This window comes from Oreochromis aureus, linkage group 1, assembly GCF_013358895.1.
Source record: "Oreochromis aureus strain Israel breed Guangdong linkage group 1, ZZ_aureus, whole genome shotgun sequence".
Taxonomy (NCBI): domain Eukaryota; kingdom Metazoa; phylum Chordata; class Actinopteri; order Cichliformes; family Cichlidae; genus Oreochromis; species Oreochromis aureus.
In genome coordinates this window covers 20,895,257-20,908,031 of record NC_052942.1, presented here as the reverse complement: position 1 = coordinate 20,908,031, position 12,775 = coordinate 20,895,257, and the positions used below count along the sequence as shown (strand labels likewise).

General features: G+C 41.0%; 1 protein-coding gene across 8 annotated transcripts in view; it reads right to left on the bottom strand.

The window, feature by feature from the left end:
- sox6 (SRY-box transcription factor 6) overlaps positions 1 to 12,775 on the bottom strand; it is a 129,071-nt gene that overhangs the window by 53,097 nt on the left and 63,199 nt on the right. For all 8 annotated transcript variants that reach the window (XM_039610311.1, XM_039610323.1, XM_039610309.1 and 5 more), the window contains 2 exons: positions 10,949 to 11,038; positions 317 to 489 (listed from right to left, as the gene is read on the bottom strand). In XM_039610311.1, coding sequence (XP_039466245.1) covers positions 317 to 489; positions 10,949 to 11,038 — 263 coding nt within the window. The remainder of the gene's footprint in view (positions 1 to 316; positions 490 to 10,948; positions 11,039 to 12,775) is intronic.

The window sequence follows — 12,775 nt, the reverse complement described above, 5'->3', positions numbered from 1 at the left end:
TATAGACTATAACGTCTTTCAAATCTAATATTATTCCAAATTCCAACCAAGTAGCAAGGTTTTATTGGCGCATTTCAGGCATGAAATGTAATATGAAATAGAGAGCTAAGCACAAAGACTTGTGTTTAAAGAGGTTTATTATTAGGTGAAAGAGGAAATTAAATAAAAAAAAGGTAAAAGGAGGGAGGGGAATGTTCTGTGTGTTTCAAATAGTAAGAAAAGAGCCTAGTTTAGGAAAAGGTAAAATAAATAAATAGCGTGGGCTATTAGCTAGGTGTTTTGGTGCATGTGAGAAAAGAAAACAGCGAGCGGTTACCTGCTCCTGCTGCTGACGAGCTAACTCCATTTGCTGCCTCTGTTTCTCCATCTGTGAGGCAGCCAGCTTCTTCTGTTCATCGTGAGCAGCCAGGAGCTGCTCTCGCAAGCTGATCAGCTGAGTGATCATCGTGGAGAGCTGGTGTTCCTTTTCGGCCAGGCTCTCAGGAGTACCTATTGAGAAGAAGGAGAGTGAGAAAGAGTGCGCAATGTCTGTGAGTAGGAAAGGATAAATGCAAGGTGGGGAAAAAAAACAAGAACATGACCACAAGTATGTGTTGGTGCATACCTGGAAAAAGAAGTACTCAAAAGTTTTTATTGTGGCCATGACTAAATAACCAGGGTGTAGGCTTTTGGAGGAAACACAGCAGAAGCCATCGGTCATTATATAATGCTAAATATAGAACAGTGACCGATCATCACATTGTGCTATTGTGCTGTACACAATATTTAGCACAAAGAAAACCACACAGGCAGCAACCAACTGCAGTGAATTCACTAGAAAGTGTTAAGGTCACACACAGCCTGGAGTTGTCTGTTTTTCTGTAGCTGGTGTTCACGGCTTTCACAGCAAGAAAGTGAAGGAATTGTTCCGAGCACACAGACAAAGAGCTGCAGGGAGCTGTCAAACTGAAGTCGCAGCTTATTTCAGATGTCCATGGGTGATTATAAAGAAAGTGTTAAGAGTCACTCTTTGCACTGGCCTCTAAACAGAACTTTTATACACACCAAATATTAGAGGAGGAAATGCCTGCAGATTTCGGCTGAATTTAATGTGGAAACCTGCTGAAAAAAAGACTCAAAGCGGTACGTACACAAACAAAATGCATGCTCAAAATACAGTATAACCACACGCACTTTGTATCATCATCACATTCCCTCTCTTTAATGCACATTTGAAAAACCAAAGCAACAACAGAGCAGCGGGCTTGCATTTCTCTCTCTGCAGTTACATGTCTGCACTGTGTGATAGAGAGAGGGGCTCCGCTGCACTGCTCTCTCTCCGCCTAATCAATGCTAAGTGATCCTACCATTGACTTACACAGCCAACATAATTGCCAGTGAGAGGCTAGACAGTAACTCACTCTCCTCCCACTGCACTCCTGTGTGACAGCTGGTATGGTGGTACGCACAAAAAACTGACAGGAAAACTGACAGAAAGAGAAAGAGACAGTTAGAGGGAGAAAGAGAGAGAAAGGGGGAAAAAAGCACAAGAGGTCCAGATAACAGTGCGGTGAAGTCTGGCCTGAAGCCAGCAGGAGCTGAATTCTTTCCTGGGTGTCTTCCTCTCGTCTCTGACCACATCTGTCTTGAGTTTCTCCCGAGAGCTCCCAGGGGCCCTCTCCACTCAAACTATTTTAATTTGACTAAACACCTGATTTATTTTATCTCTCCGATGAGGAAAGCTGTTTGTCTTAATAGGGCCTGTCAACCTCCAGAACCCATTCAGGGCAATTTACTGGCAGGCTTGTCTGAACCTCAGTTCGCCTCGCTCTGCCTCTGCTGCCTGCTGCAATGGAAGAGAGCTGCAATTCTCCATTTATCCTCCTAACGAAAAAAAAAGCACCTAAAAGCAGCTATTCATTGGGCCTGTGTGCAGTTTCCAAGGCCTCAATTGACTTCTTATTCACCCAACTACACTTGTTGTGAATGGCTTATCTATAAAATTGATACAATCAGCACCAATTTTATTAACCTTTGGCTGTCTCCATGAAGGAGCTGCTCAGGAGCAAAATACATCGGTCATTGTCACAATAAATCACTATCAATACTGTCGCGGGAAGGAGGGAGAGCCATAAAGAAAGAGCGACGGGGGTAACAAGACAGAAAAGAAGAACAGGAAAATCATCATCTAGATGATAATTTTGATTTGGGGCCATCGGGTCATAGATGAGTGTCAGCTGGAAAAACAAAACAAAACATCTGGACTCAATGACGCCCTCACAGCCTGCCTAAGTACACATGCCGCGCTAGTTTAGGAGTTTAAAAATTGTGAAAATTACAAAGATTCTGCAGAATGTTTATGTTTTGTCTTGTGAGCGTGAATATGCAGCAGAACTTGTGCTAAGTGTCCAATGAAGGACCTGATGGGCCAGTCTGACTGTGGGGTGTTCACTCCTGCCCAGACACCACAAGAATACTAACAGAGGGCTCATTGTTTTGATGTTGAGCTGAACTGTGGGAAGCCCAGACCTTCCCTTGCACCACGATTTAGGCCATCTCTCTCTTCTGATTTCAGTCATAATTATCGATCTCAGTGCTAAAATTCTACAGCAGCTGAAGACATTTTCAGATTAGCTGTCAGTGCTGCAGACAAACACAGCTTTGGCGCTTAAATATCTACTAAAGATGAGCGCAGTGGAAGAAAGCCAAACATAAAATGAGACACATGTGTTTTTTGTTGGCTGGTTAGTGTTAAAATCCCTTTCTTCCTGCTTTGAATTATGGATCAGCTTTAAAATGCAGATAAAACTTTTATTGGGTGGTACAGAAGAGGAGAGTCGTGGTCTGTGTCTGACCAGGCTGCTGACAAAAGAGGCCGTTTCCTGCATATTGCATGGCTTTTAACAGCGGTAGGACTGGGGTCTGCCTGTTAACATGTCTCCTCACATTGCGCTTCCGATGGCAGACAGACAGCCCAGAGATGCCTTGGCGCTACATAAACCCCAGCAGTCGGTCTGGACCTAACGTGTTGTGACATCCTCCTGGTGAACAAGTGAGCCTCAGTAGGACAATACCAGTCCAAAGGAGGAAGAGGATCCCAGGAGTAAGCGGTCAAGCTGTGCTGGCACTTTTCTTGTTTTTTTTGTTTTTTTTAGGACACTTCGGCCAAGTTCAGAATTTTTAGATTGACACATAGGAGGGGACGGTAAGGCTGCGTCGTCCAGTTTCAGCCCATTCACATGCACCTTTTGAGATTCCTGCCTTCTTTAAACGTCACAAAGTAGGGCAGAAAACATCAACGGGTGACTAAATAAATCATAAGAGAAAAACAAGCAGAGCCATGGTTGCTTGGGGAAGGACGGGGGTATTTGAGCCTTGGGGTCTTTGGATAAAAGGCACTTTGTAGGGGTGTGATTTGTTTTGTCCAATACCCACATCTCTCTCTCTCTCTCACTTTCTCTCTTGGCTCCCTCCTCTCTGCTCTAATCAAGCAGTCTCTAATTTGGGTTCCAAGTCCAGTACCGGGGAAAAAGAAGGAGGCTTGTTACTTTGAAGAGTCCCGAGTGAATAACACAGATAAAAGATTCAGGCACAAAAAAAAGAAAGAAGAAAACGAGGAGGGTGAGGGTAAAAAGGGGGAAAATCACAAGGCACCCTATTCTCTTCTCTTCCTTTGGTTAAGACAGCTGAGCCATTATGACCAGATCTGAATTGAGTTTTTTAGCACCAGAAGACTGGAATTTCTTTGTCTCTCTATCAGTCAGCTATTGTGGATGCTTCCATATGCTGCAAGCCCATCCTAAGTAAATTGGGCCTTGTCTAAATGGTACGATTGTACCAAGCTGTATCCGCACACAGACCGCACATAGCTTGAATGCCTTGCATGCTGAGACGCTCTCTCACTCTGCGCTCTCTTAAAGTGTGTGAATGTAGACGCGAGCGTGCACAGATGTGTGTTGCACGTGCCTCCAATCAATAAAAGGTACATGTCTCTGAGTAAATGCACGTGTGTGACCTCTGTGGTCATCCGACCCTTTGTCCATTCTTTCTGCGGAAAACACAAAAAGCTAACTCAGTAGCAGCAGACGACATCTATTGGTGCGTGCTTTAGTATTTTTAAGATAGAAAAAAAACGATGTCCACAGCCCTTTTACCAATACCTAACAATGTTTTTTTTCCAATCAAATTTTCTTTTGTGTTATTTAATACAACAGAAACATTTTATCCTTTGTAAAAAAAAAAAAAAAAGTGTTAGGCTGAAAATTGGCAAAAACGCCAGAGTAACGGGAACTAGTTTTATAGTATCCCTTTGCTTTTAAATAGTATGTGCACTTGTTCAGCAGTGCTACAAGGCTGTATGTGTTTCCAGTAATATGGTGTTAATGTGTCTCCATGTCCTACAACCAAGACAATATGAGCAACAGCTGTTTTACCTGGCTTGCTGCCTCCGCTATGATATAAAAGCCGTTAATCTTGCCAATAAAACCCCATTAACAAGCATAAGCAATGACTCACAAGCACGTCATCCACTGGCAACAAATGCCCCTCAGCCCCTAAGCTTACCTATATGATAAGGGTGAACCTATAGGCTTCTTTACAATGAAAAACTCAAATGTTCTCTAAAACTTGCAGTGGTCTGGATATAATAAGTGTATTATAGTATCTTGCACGTGCCACCTATGTTTTTGCATATAGGATATTTGAATGTTGATGCGACTGCATCAGAATTTAAGTGTCTCAGCACCATCTTTTAAACATAAATATTCTGATTGGCATATGGAGAGGTTATTAATAAAAGTACTCTTCATCTACTGAGGTTCTGCTGTTCATGGTGAACAGTGATCGAGGCTAACATTTTGATGATAGAGGAAGCCTCACTCTTCAGTATAATTATGCTAATGTAAAAGCTCCAGCACTTAACTGTCTATCCATGACACTGGACAAGGTACTTCATCAAAGCCAAGATAGAGGCTCGACCTGAGCATATTAATCCGCGGGAAATGCCGGTGACCCTTAAATTCTCCCTGGAAAAAAAAAATTTCAACACAGCAACTTTATTTGTGTTCTTTGAGTAACTGAATGCATCGTTCTTTGAATCTATAAGACTGTGCAGCAAACACAGATCCTGGCACCAAGATGTTGTATAAGGCAGCATGTAGCAAAGATCATTACATAAAACAAAGATTGTCTCTGAGCCTTCATTTCATCTCTTATGGCCTTTATAATGATAAGTCTGACCCCCGTGACCTTAAAATATAAAAAGAATGCACAATTTTCAAGGTCTTTCTAATACATAACACTTAAAGCATATGAAACAGTGATCAAGGCAATGACTTACTGTCAGCAAATCCTTGGAAGGGAATTAGGAGTTAGATGTTATCTCATTCTTTTCACAGAGCGTTTATTCATCCGTCTTACCTATACAACTGATAATTAAAGCAGAATCTACTTGTTTCCTTGAACTGCGCAAAATGAGATCTTTCGAAAGACTTTCAGTCTGCTGTCTTTGATGGATAAGTGTATCAACAATACCTGTGTTTTGTCTGGGTTTTATCAGATCACAAGTGATAGACTGAAACAGCAGGGATAACAGGAAGCAAAGACAGATGAGCCCAGAACACATATTCACAAAGTCTATAACAGGTCAGAGCACCTGCTTCGTTCTCAGGCTTTTAATACGAATCTAGCCGGCAGATCTAACCAGGGATCATAAATGTTTATTTTAGAATTTACCAATGCCATTGCACTGCCATGCTATTCGTGCCACTGCAGCATGGGCGAGCCGACAGTTCTGAACTACACATCTATTTAGAATGCATAAATGATATTAATATATATAGACAATTAATGCCTTCAGAGAGCATGGAAAGTGGATTTTTTATATATATTTTATGAAAGTGAAAATGTCAAACTGGAAATGGAAGTTTTATTGTATGCACATGTATAACCATTACTGCCATTAAACACTGTTCACATTGCTAAAGCTTTAAACAAAATCCCCATAACTACAATTTATAATCAATAATCTAATGTATAATTAGTATAATTAATTCAGCATTCATTAACACTTAAACACTGCTTATTGGAACTTAGCATATGCATTTAAAACAGAGGTAGAAAGCCCTGTGTGTTGGGGGGGTTGCACATTTCACTGAAATGGCAGCTCAAGAGCCTTTTTAATCAATCCATCTTTTGATTTCTGTCTTTCTCAGTTAGTTTAGAACACATGCATTCTATTTCATATATTTTGAGATTATTTTGTTACCTTGCAGGTGCAGCAGGTCTCTGTGTAAAAAAAAACACCCTCTGACATATGATCGCTCCTGTGCCGTTTTACTTTTTCACCCTTTCAGTCAAATTTGATCCAGAACAGCCCCAGTGTGCACAGATTTGTAGCATCGGTACAACAGTACAGCAATTTAAAACGTTTAAACTTTTCATCAAAAGTCATCACATTTCAAGCTAGAATGACATTTTAGTGTTTTACTGCTACTTTTACACATTTGTTACATTACATTTTCAAAAACAGAACAGTGTACTGGTGATGGACTAGATCAAAATGGATAAAATAGGATATAAATGGCCATAGTGCTTGCTTGGTGCACATGCAAAGAAGGATAAAAGGAAGATTTGAGATAGTCCCCAACTCCAGCCTGATTTTATACTTAAATGTCAAATCACAAGTACAAAATAACACCTGTGCAATTACCGATGTTCTTTTCATAAAAAAAAAAAAAAATTGAATCAAAAATAATCCTGGAAAGTGACTTGATACACTGGATAGCATTACCTATAAATGCAATTAAGCTAAAAATAACGCTTTCTTATGGAGACTTTTTTTTACTTTAAACACAATTTCAAAAACCTGTCTTGGCCATTTTTATGCCTTCCTTAAATTTGGTTGTTATACGCATCTTTTAAAATCTGAAGGGTATATTCCCATTCTCTTACATCCTCATATAACTTAGCCGTTCGGCTTTACATGCTTGTGAAAATCCAATTTGCTTTGCCCAGGGAAAACTAATGAATATTTTAGGGGAGGCTCCTTTAAAAATGACATAGATATGTTTTTGTCAGCTCTCTCAATGGTTTACATTCTCTCCGTCTGAAAGGAAGATTAATAAAACGATATACTGTTAAATGACTCAACTTGAACAAACCACTGGAAAATATGTAATTGAAAACACAGAGATTTTTGTACCTGTATATACAAACATACACTACACACATGAGCACAGCGCTTCCTTTTTTACCTTCCATTGCCACAAGCTAAATTCCTCAATTCATTAGAGGAGAAAAACACACAGTCCAACACTCACATGCATTCATCTGGCAAATGTGGCCTCAGGAATAATGATTTACTGTGGCTCATATTTCACCTGAGTGCACAGGGCAAACAGTTGACTGAAGTGTTGTGGAGAAAATGCTAACTGAGGCATTTTTGACTGGAGCAACTGGACAGATAACGTTTTGTGCTATTTGTGTGAATGGTTTGTATGTTGGGTGTAATAGACATATTATATAAAATACACAAACCTTTTGAAATCCCCTCAAAATTAATGTCTTCCTTCTCCTTTCTAACGCTACATAAGCTCACTTTTGATGGAGAATGTTGCACAAATATGCAGTTGTGTCCAGTAGCATCAAAACCGCACTTTATAGAGGTCATTAAGAATTTTTTTTTTTTAAGTGCATAAACATGTTTTGCAACAAACCCACAGTACTAAACAATCTGGGCTCTGTGCTCTCACTGTGGACCCCTTTCTGCTTGTGCAGGAGTATAGCCAGCACAGGTAGGGCCAGCATCAAATCAGTCTCAGCTGCCTCCTGCCCTGCCCTCTGTTCTCCTCCTAAAGAGCTTCCACTTATCTGCCTGCCACAGGACTGTATGTTTGCACCAGACCACTGTCATGTAGACACCATTCTCAAATTGATTGTGACAGTGCAAGAGCCCTGATTTTTCTGCTTCAGAATTCGAGCTGCCATTTCAACGCTAGTGTACAGCGTTAAGCTTTTTTCTTTCTTTCTTTTTTAGCAGATTCCAGGAGAATGAATACAGCTTGTGTTCCAATTTAGTAACTACATATTTTCCTCCAGTTTGAGTAAATGCTTGAGCAGTTTGTGTGTGTGCTTCTTCTTCTTCTTTTTTCTCTTCTTTTCTTTTTTTTTTTCATACCCCCAACGGGGGGCCGGTAAACTACCACTCAGCAGGGAGACTTAAACAGCTCTGTTGAGTATGAAGCTCAAAGACCCTGCACAGAGAAAGCCAAAAGACATATAAGCATATATGTGTATGTATATATATATGTGCATAATGAATGGTTATTATCAGTCACTTGTGATCATATAACAGATCTCTCTGAGATATATAATTATAAATGTCAACTGTCCAAGTTTCCTCAGCTGAAATCTTTTTATCTGTGTACTTCTTTCTTGTGCACTCTTTCCACCTTGCCTCTTATTATCTGTTACTTTGTGTGGTTTGGAGCCTTTCCAGCTAGCCTCCCTTTCTTGCTCTGTGGTTTTGTTCAGGAGATTTCATCATTCCTGCAGATTGACAGCTAAGCTCAGGTATGAAAACAAACAGTTAGCCCTGGAATTGACTAGTGAAAAGAAATCCGCCACTAATGCTCCTTCACAAGCTCTCCTTTTCGCCTCCCCGTGCTGATGCTAAGCCCTGACGGCGTACAAGAAAAGCCAGATGGAGATTTGAAATCATTAACCCTTAATAACACCCCTCTGTATGTCTGGGTTAAGCACATTGCCTCCACTGGATTACGGCACTTTCGACTTACACTAAAACAGGAGAAAAAATGCCTTTACCTCAAAACAGCACAATATGTAGACAAACACTCGCATTACAATAGGCTGTAATTATACATCTGTCATCTGTAAGGGGAAAATGGTTGGTTGGGTTTGCAGACCTTGAAAAGAAAAATCTCTGATGTTGTTGATCCAGTTGTTTTGTTTGTTGACTGTACATGCGTGTTCGGCTCAAAAGGATAAAGTATTCGGGGCATGTTTGAACACAACTGCTGCAAAAGAATGTCTTTATTTTCATGGGCAAAGCCTCAGGTCAAATTCTCTCACACCTATTGTTTTTTTTTATCTCTTTCCTAAGAACAAGACAAAATCATTTCCTCACCAGTCAGATTCCACCACTTGCCTCTGCAATAACAATTGCTTCTCTTTCAAGGCTCCAATGGAACAATGTCAAAAGAGAGCCTACAAGGCGCTTGGTATAATTTGCGGAGGAATAAGTAAGCGATCAGCACAGAATATGCAAGGCCACTCTGCTACTAGGTACTGTAGGCTTTATCTGCATGCAAAGCGTTTTTCTTGACAACCTTTCATTCATTTATAACCTACAGATATGTTTGCCTTTTGTACTGATTTTAACCTAACAATTAATGGGACCTCTGATTCATCATAACACTTTAGATCTTAATCATAAGGTGTTTTCTGCTTGGTACCTTTGTTTGTGTTTTAATTAGGTGGACCTTGTGCATCTCCAACCCTGGGCCTCTTTTTAATTGCCCGTATTTACATCAGGCAGACATCAAACGCAGAGAGAGAGACATTTGTAAGGGTGAGCACAAAGCAGCCCTTTGAAATGTCTACAGTCATATGAAATGGCATGCTAATTAAAAATCTAAGGCTGCCTCTGTGATAGGAGAAGCATTTATATTTGTAACTGTGGTGTAAAGACTGTCTCCATAACTCATCAACAGACAGAGGCCATAATGTTTATTATCAGGCTCCCTACCTGTTTACAGACCACCAAGTAACCTTCCTTTTCTCATTCATCAAACAGAAAAAATGCCCTGCCTGTAATTTAACAGACCAGCTTTCAAAAGGCTAAATCATTTTAAACATTTCACCCCATGCACTTTGATCTCCACTGACACACAGTGTACTAGGACAGGTACAATGAACCGAGTTTAGCAAGCAACGATTTATCCATCACTTCATTAAGGTTATTGCTAATGAATACACTTATTAGAACATTCATCTGCTTTTTTTAACCTTTCGGTGCAGGTGGAGAAATTTAAATTAGTCGCTAAAGTTGAACACTTCTGATATTTCCCATTTATATTTTATGAGAAGAAACAATTAAGCAAATTATCAATATAACCTGTACCTAAGTAAACTACGGCCCCCTTGTTTGTGAATTGTTTCCATGAAATGTTAATTAAAATGTTGAAGTGCACTGATATAATATTATCTAAATGGTTTCCAAGAAATTAAAGCAAGCCGCTAGAAGTTCTGAGTTGAAGGGATTTACTGGGAGCCACTGGCAGCCTAGTGTCAGCAGCCAGCTGGTATTGTGCTTCCCTGTGCTGTATAAACACAGCAGCTCGCTGTAACAGTCAGTGCTAAGGACTGAGCAGCTGCCCTGCCCATCCTCAGCCCACCTTCACTCTGTCATAAACAGAGATTTTGGGGGAGTGCTGAGTTGCTCTTTGCTGTTGTGCTCTCGATAGGCTGCACGGGGCGTTCACTGTCAGCGTCAAGGCATTCCACTCAAACGCAAGCTCACCGAGGAGACGACTCTGCGTGTCTCCGCACCCTCTCCTCTCCAAGCCGCTTCTCCCCTTTCAGCTCAGCCGTGGTCTGTTTACATCAAGCACACTTTGGGTTCAACAATTACCAGAGCAGCATGAACGCACCGCATGTGCCAGAGCAGAGCAGCGAGGCTCAGGGCCGTCTGAAGGGACAACAACAATAAACTGCTGACAAGCAAAGAGAGCCTTCGACTGAGGCTAAATGGGCTGGAATTTTGAAGAAAAGCACTTTGGACAGAGTTGGGCATTCCAACAAAAGATAAGGGAGGAGAGAAATGAATGAGGAGGGCAGCCAAAGGCCTTTGTTTCATTTCAAAGTACAAGGCTTTTTCTGATATTAAACAGCACATATATTATGTAAGTCTGATAGGAATGAGGAACTCACGGGGTACTTCTATTCATACCTTTTACTTCTGCCAGCAGTTCACTTGTGTTGAGCCTCTCCATCTTCTCTTTCCAGTCTTTAGAAAGAAGTTTCTCCATGCACGACGATTCTAAAAAAAGAAAAATGAGAAGGGAAATTTAAAGCCATTTGTAATATTTGACGTTTTTATGTATGTAATATTGTGCAAAGTATATAGTTTCACTTTTAATAATTTTGTAGCTGTCATAAATCCATATACTTAAATGAAAAGATGGTGAATCAGACGAAAGAGAGGTGTTTTATTTGATGGCATTGCGCGGGAAACATTAAAAAGAGACTCCGTCTGACAGCTGAGAGATGAGCTAGGGGTGGAGTGAGGAGGGAAGCAGGCATTGTGGGACTACCATAAGGGCAGAGACACACATTAAGCGGGAGGCAAAGAGTTAGACTGGGTACGTCCAAACGTTCTCATAGCTGCCAATGATGAAAACAATTAACATTTGTCCAGCAGACAATGAATCAGAGAAGGAATGGCTGCAATCTGCCATGCTGTCGCTGGTGTAGCTGATAAAGAACATACTGGGCTGGCTGACCTAGGCCTCCACCATCTCTGCGGTGCTTCGGGTTCAGCCTGTTCCCATCAAACACCAGTAGAGCAACCCTCCACTCTGAGCCACTGCCTCTAATCTGAACCAGAGCAACAGTCCTACTGAATTATGCTTTTTAAAGCCGCAGCCTCGTTCAGTGCAATTATTTGAGTATTTTGAGTGCAATATAAAAATAAATTTTACTTACTTACAATTAAACTTTTTTTATAGAGATTGCATTTATAAATAGATTTTTACAAATTGTATAATTAATATGAAGCGACATTTAAAGTTGCAAAGCTGTGGAGCTCCATAATGAATAGTCTTACAAGCATATAGCAGTGGATCATTCACAAACATACTTCTGGCAACACAAAGGCAGAATTTATGGTGTTTTGTTTTACATAATGCAACGGAGGAGGAGTGAGGACTGAGGAAGCCCTGTCACGTGAAACATCTGGATTCTTCCAGTTTTACCACTATCATCCTTGGGATCAGAGGAGATTTATACAGTTGAGGATGTATACAAATGTTGCTTCCTTTTATCCTTCTGTATCATCTCTCGTCCGCTTCCACAAACCAAACACTGTTGCTCCTTCTGACAAACACACTGAGTTCAGAGGATCTGGGAGTAACAGGGGGTCAGTAGTTGTTGTGGCCTTGTTTAAGGATGGCTTTCAGCGAGATCAAGCAGAGTCACCGTTTTGTTTGATTGTCCACTTCCTCCAATGTGATGGGGGTCGACAGGACATCTTCAGCTCGGGGTCATTATAACATTACTTCTGCTTTATTGACTTTCCAATTCCCAGCTCACAGTTTGTGCCCTTGACCCGAAGAGAGGGAGTCAGAAAAGCCTATGTGTTTTGTGTGTGTTTGTGTGTGTTAACTCCCTGCGTGGCACAAAGATCACAGATCTTAAAACAGGGGGTTAAGGGCAGGGGGAGTAGCGGAGCTCAGATTTTCTTCCCTGCTTCTCACCCCTGGGTGAGAGGGCTTCCTCTCCCAGAACAACAAACTCCCTTCAAATCATAATCTCCTGACAGACACAGCAACACCAGCGCTTGACATTTTCCCCCTGAAGCACAGACATGTTTCAAAAAATGGTAAAAAGGGGAATTAAACAAACACATCGAACATATGCTAATAAGCAAACATATGCTCTCTCGCTCGCTCTCTTTCTCTCTCTCACACACACAAACACACTCACTTTCATCACAGATGCTTCTCCAGCACTTGATCATTAAGGAATGCACCAACAGTTGGAGATAATGTGGTGCCAG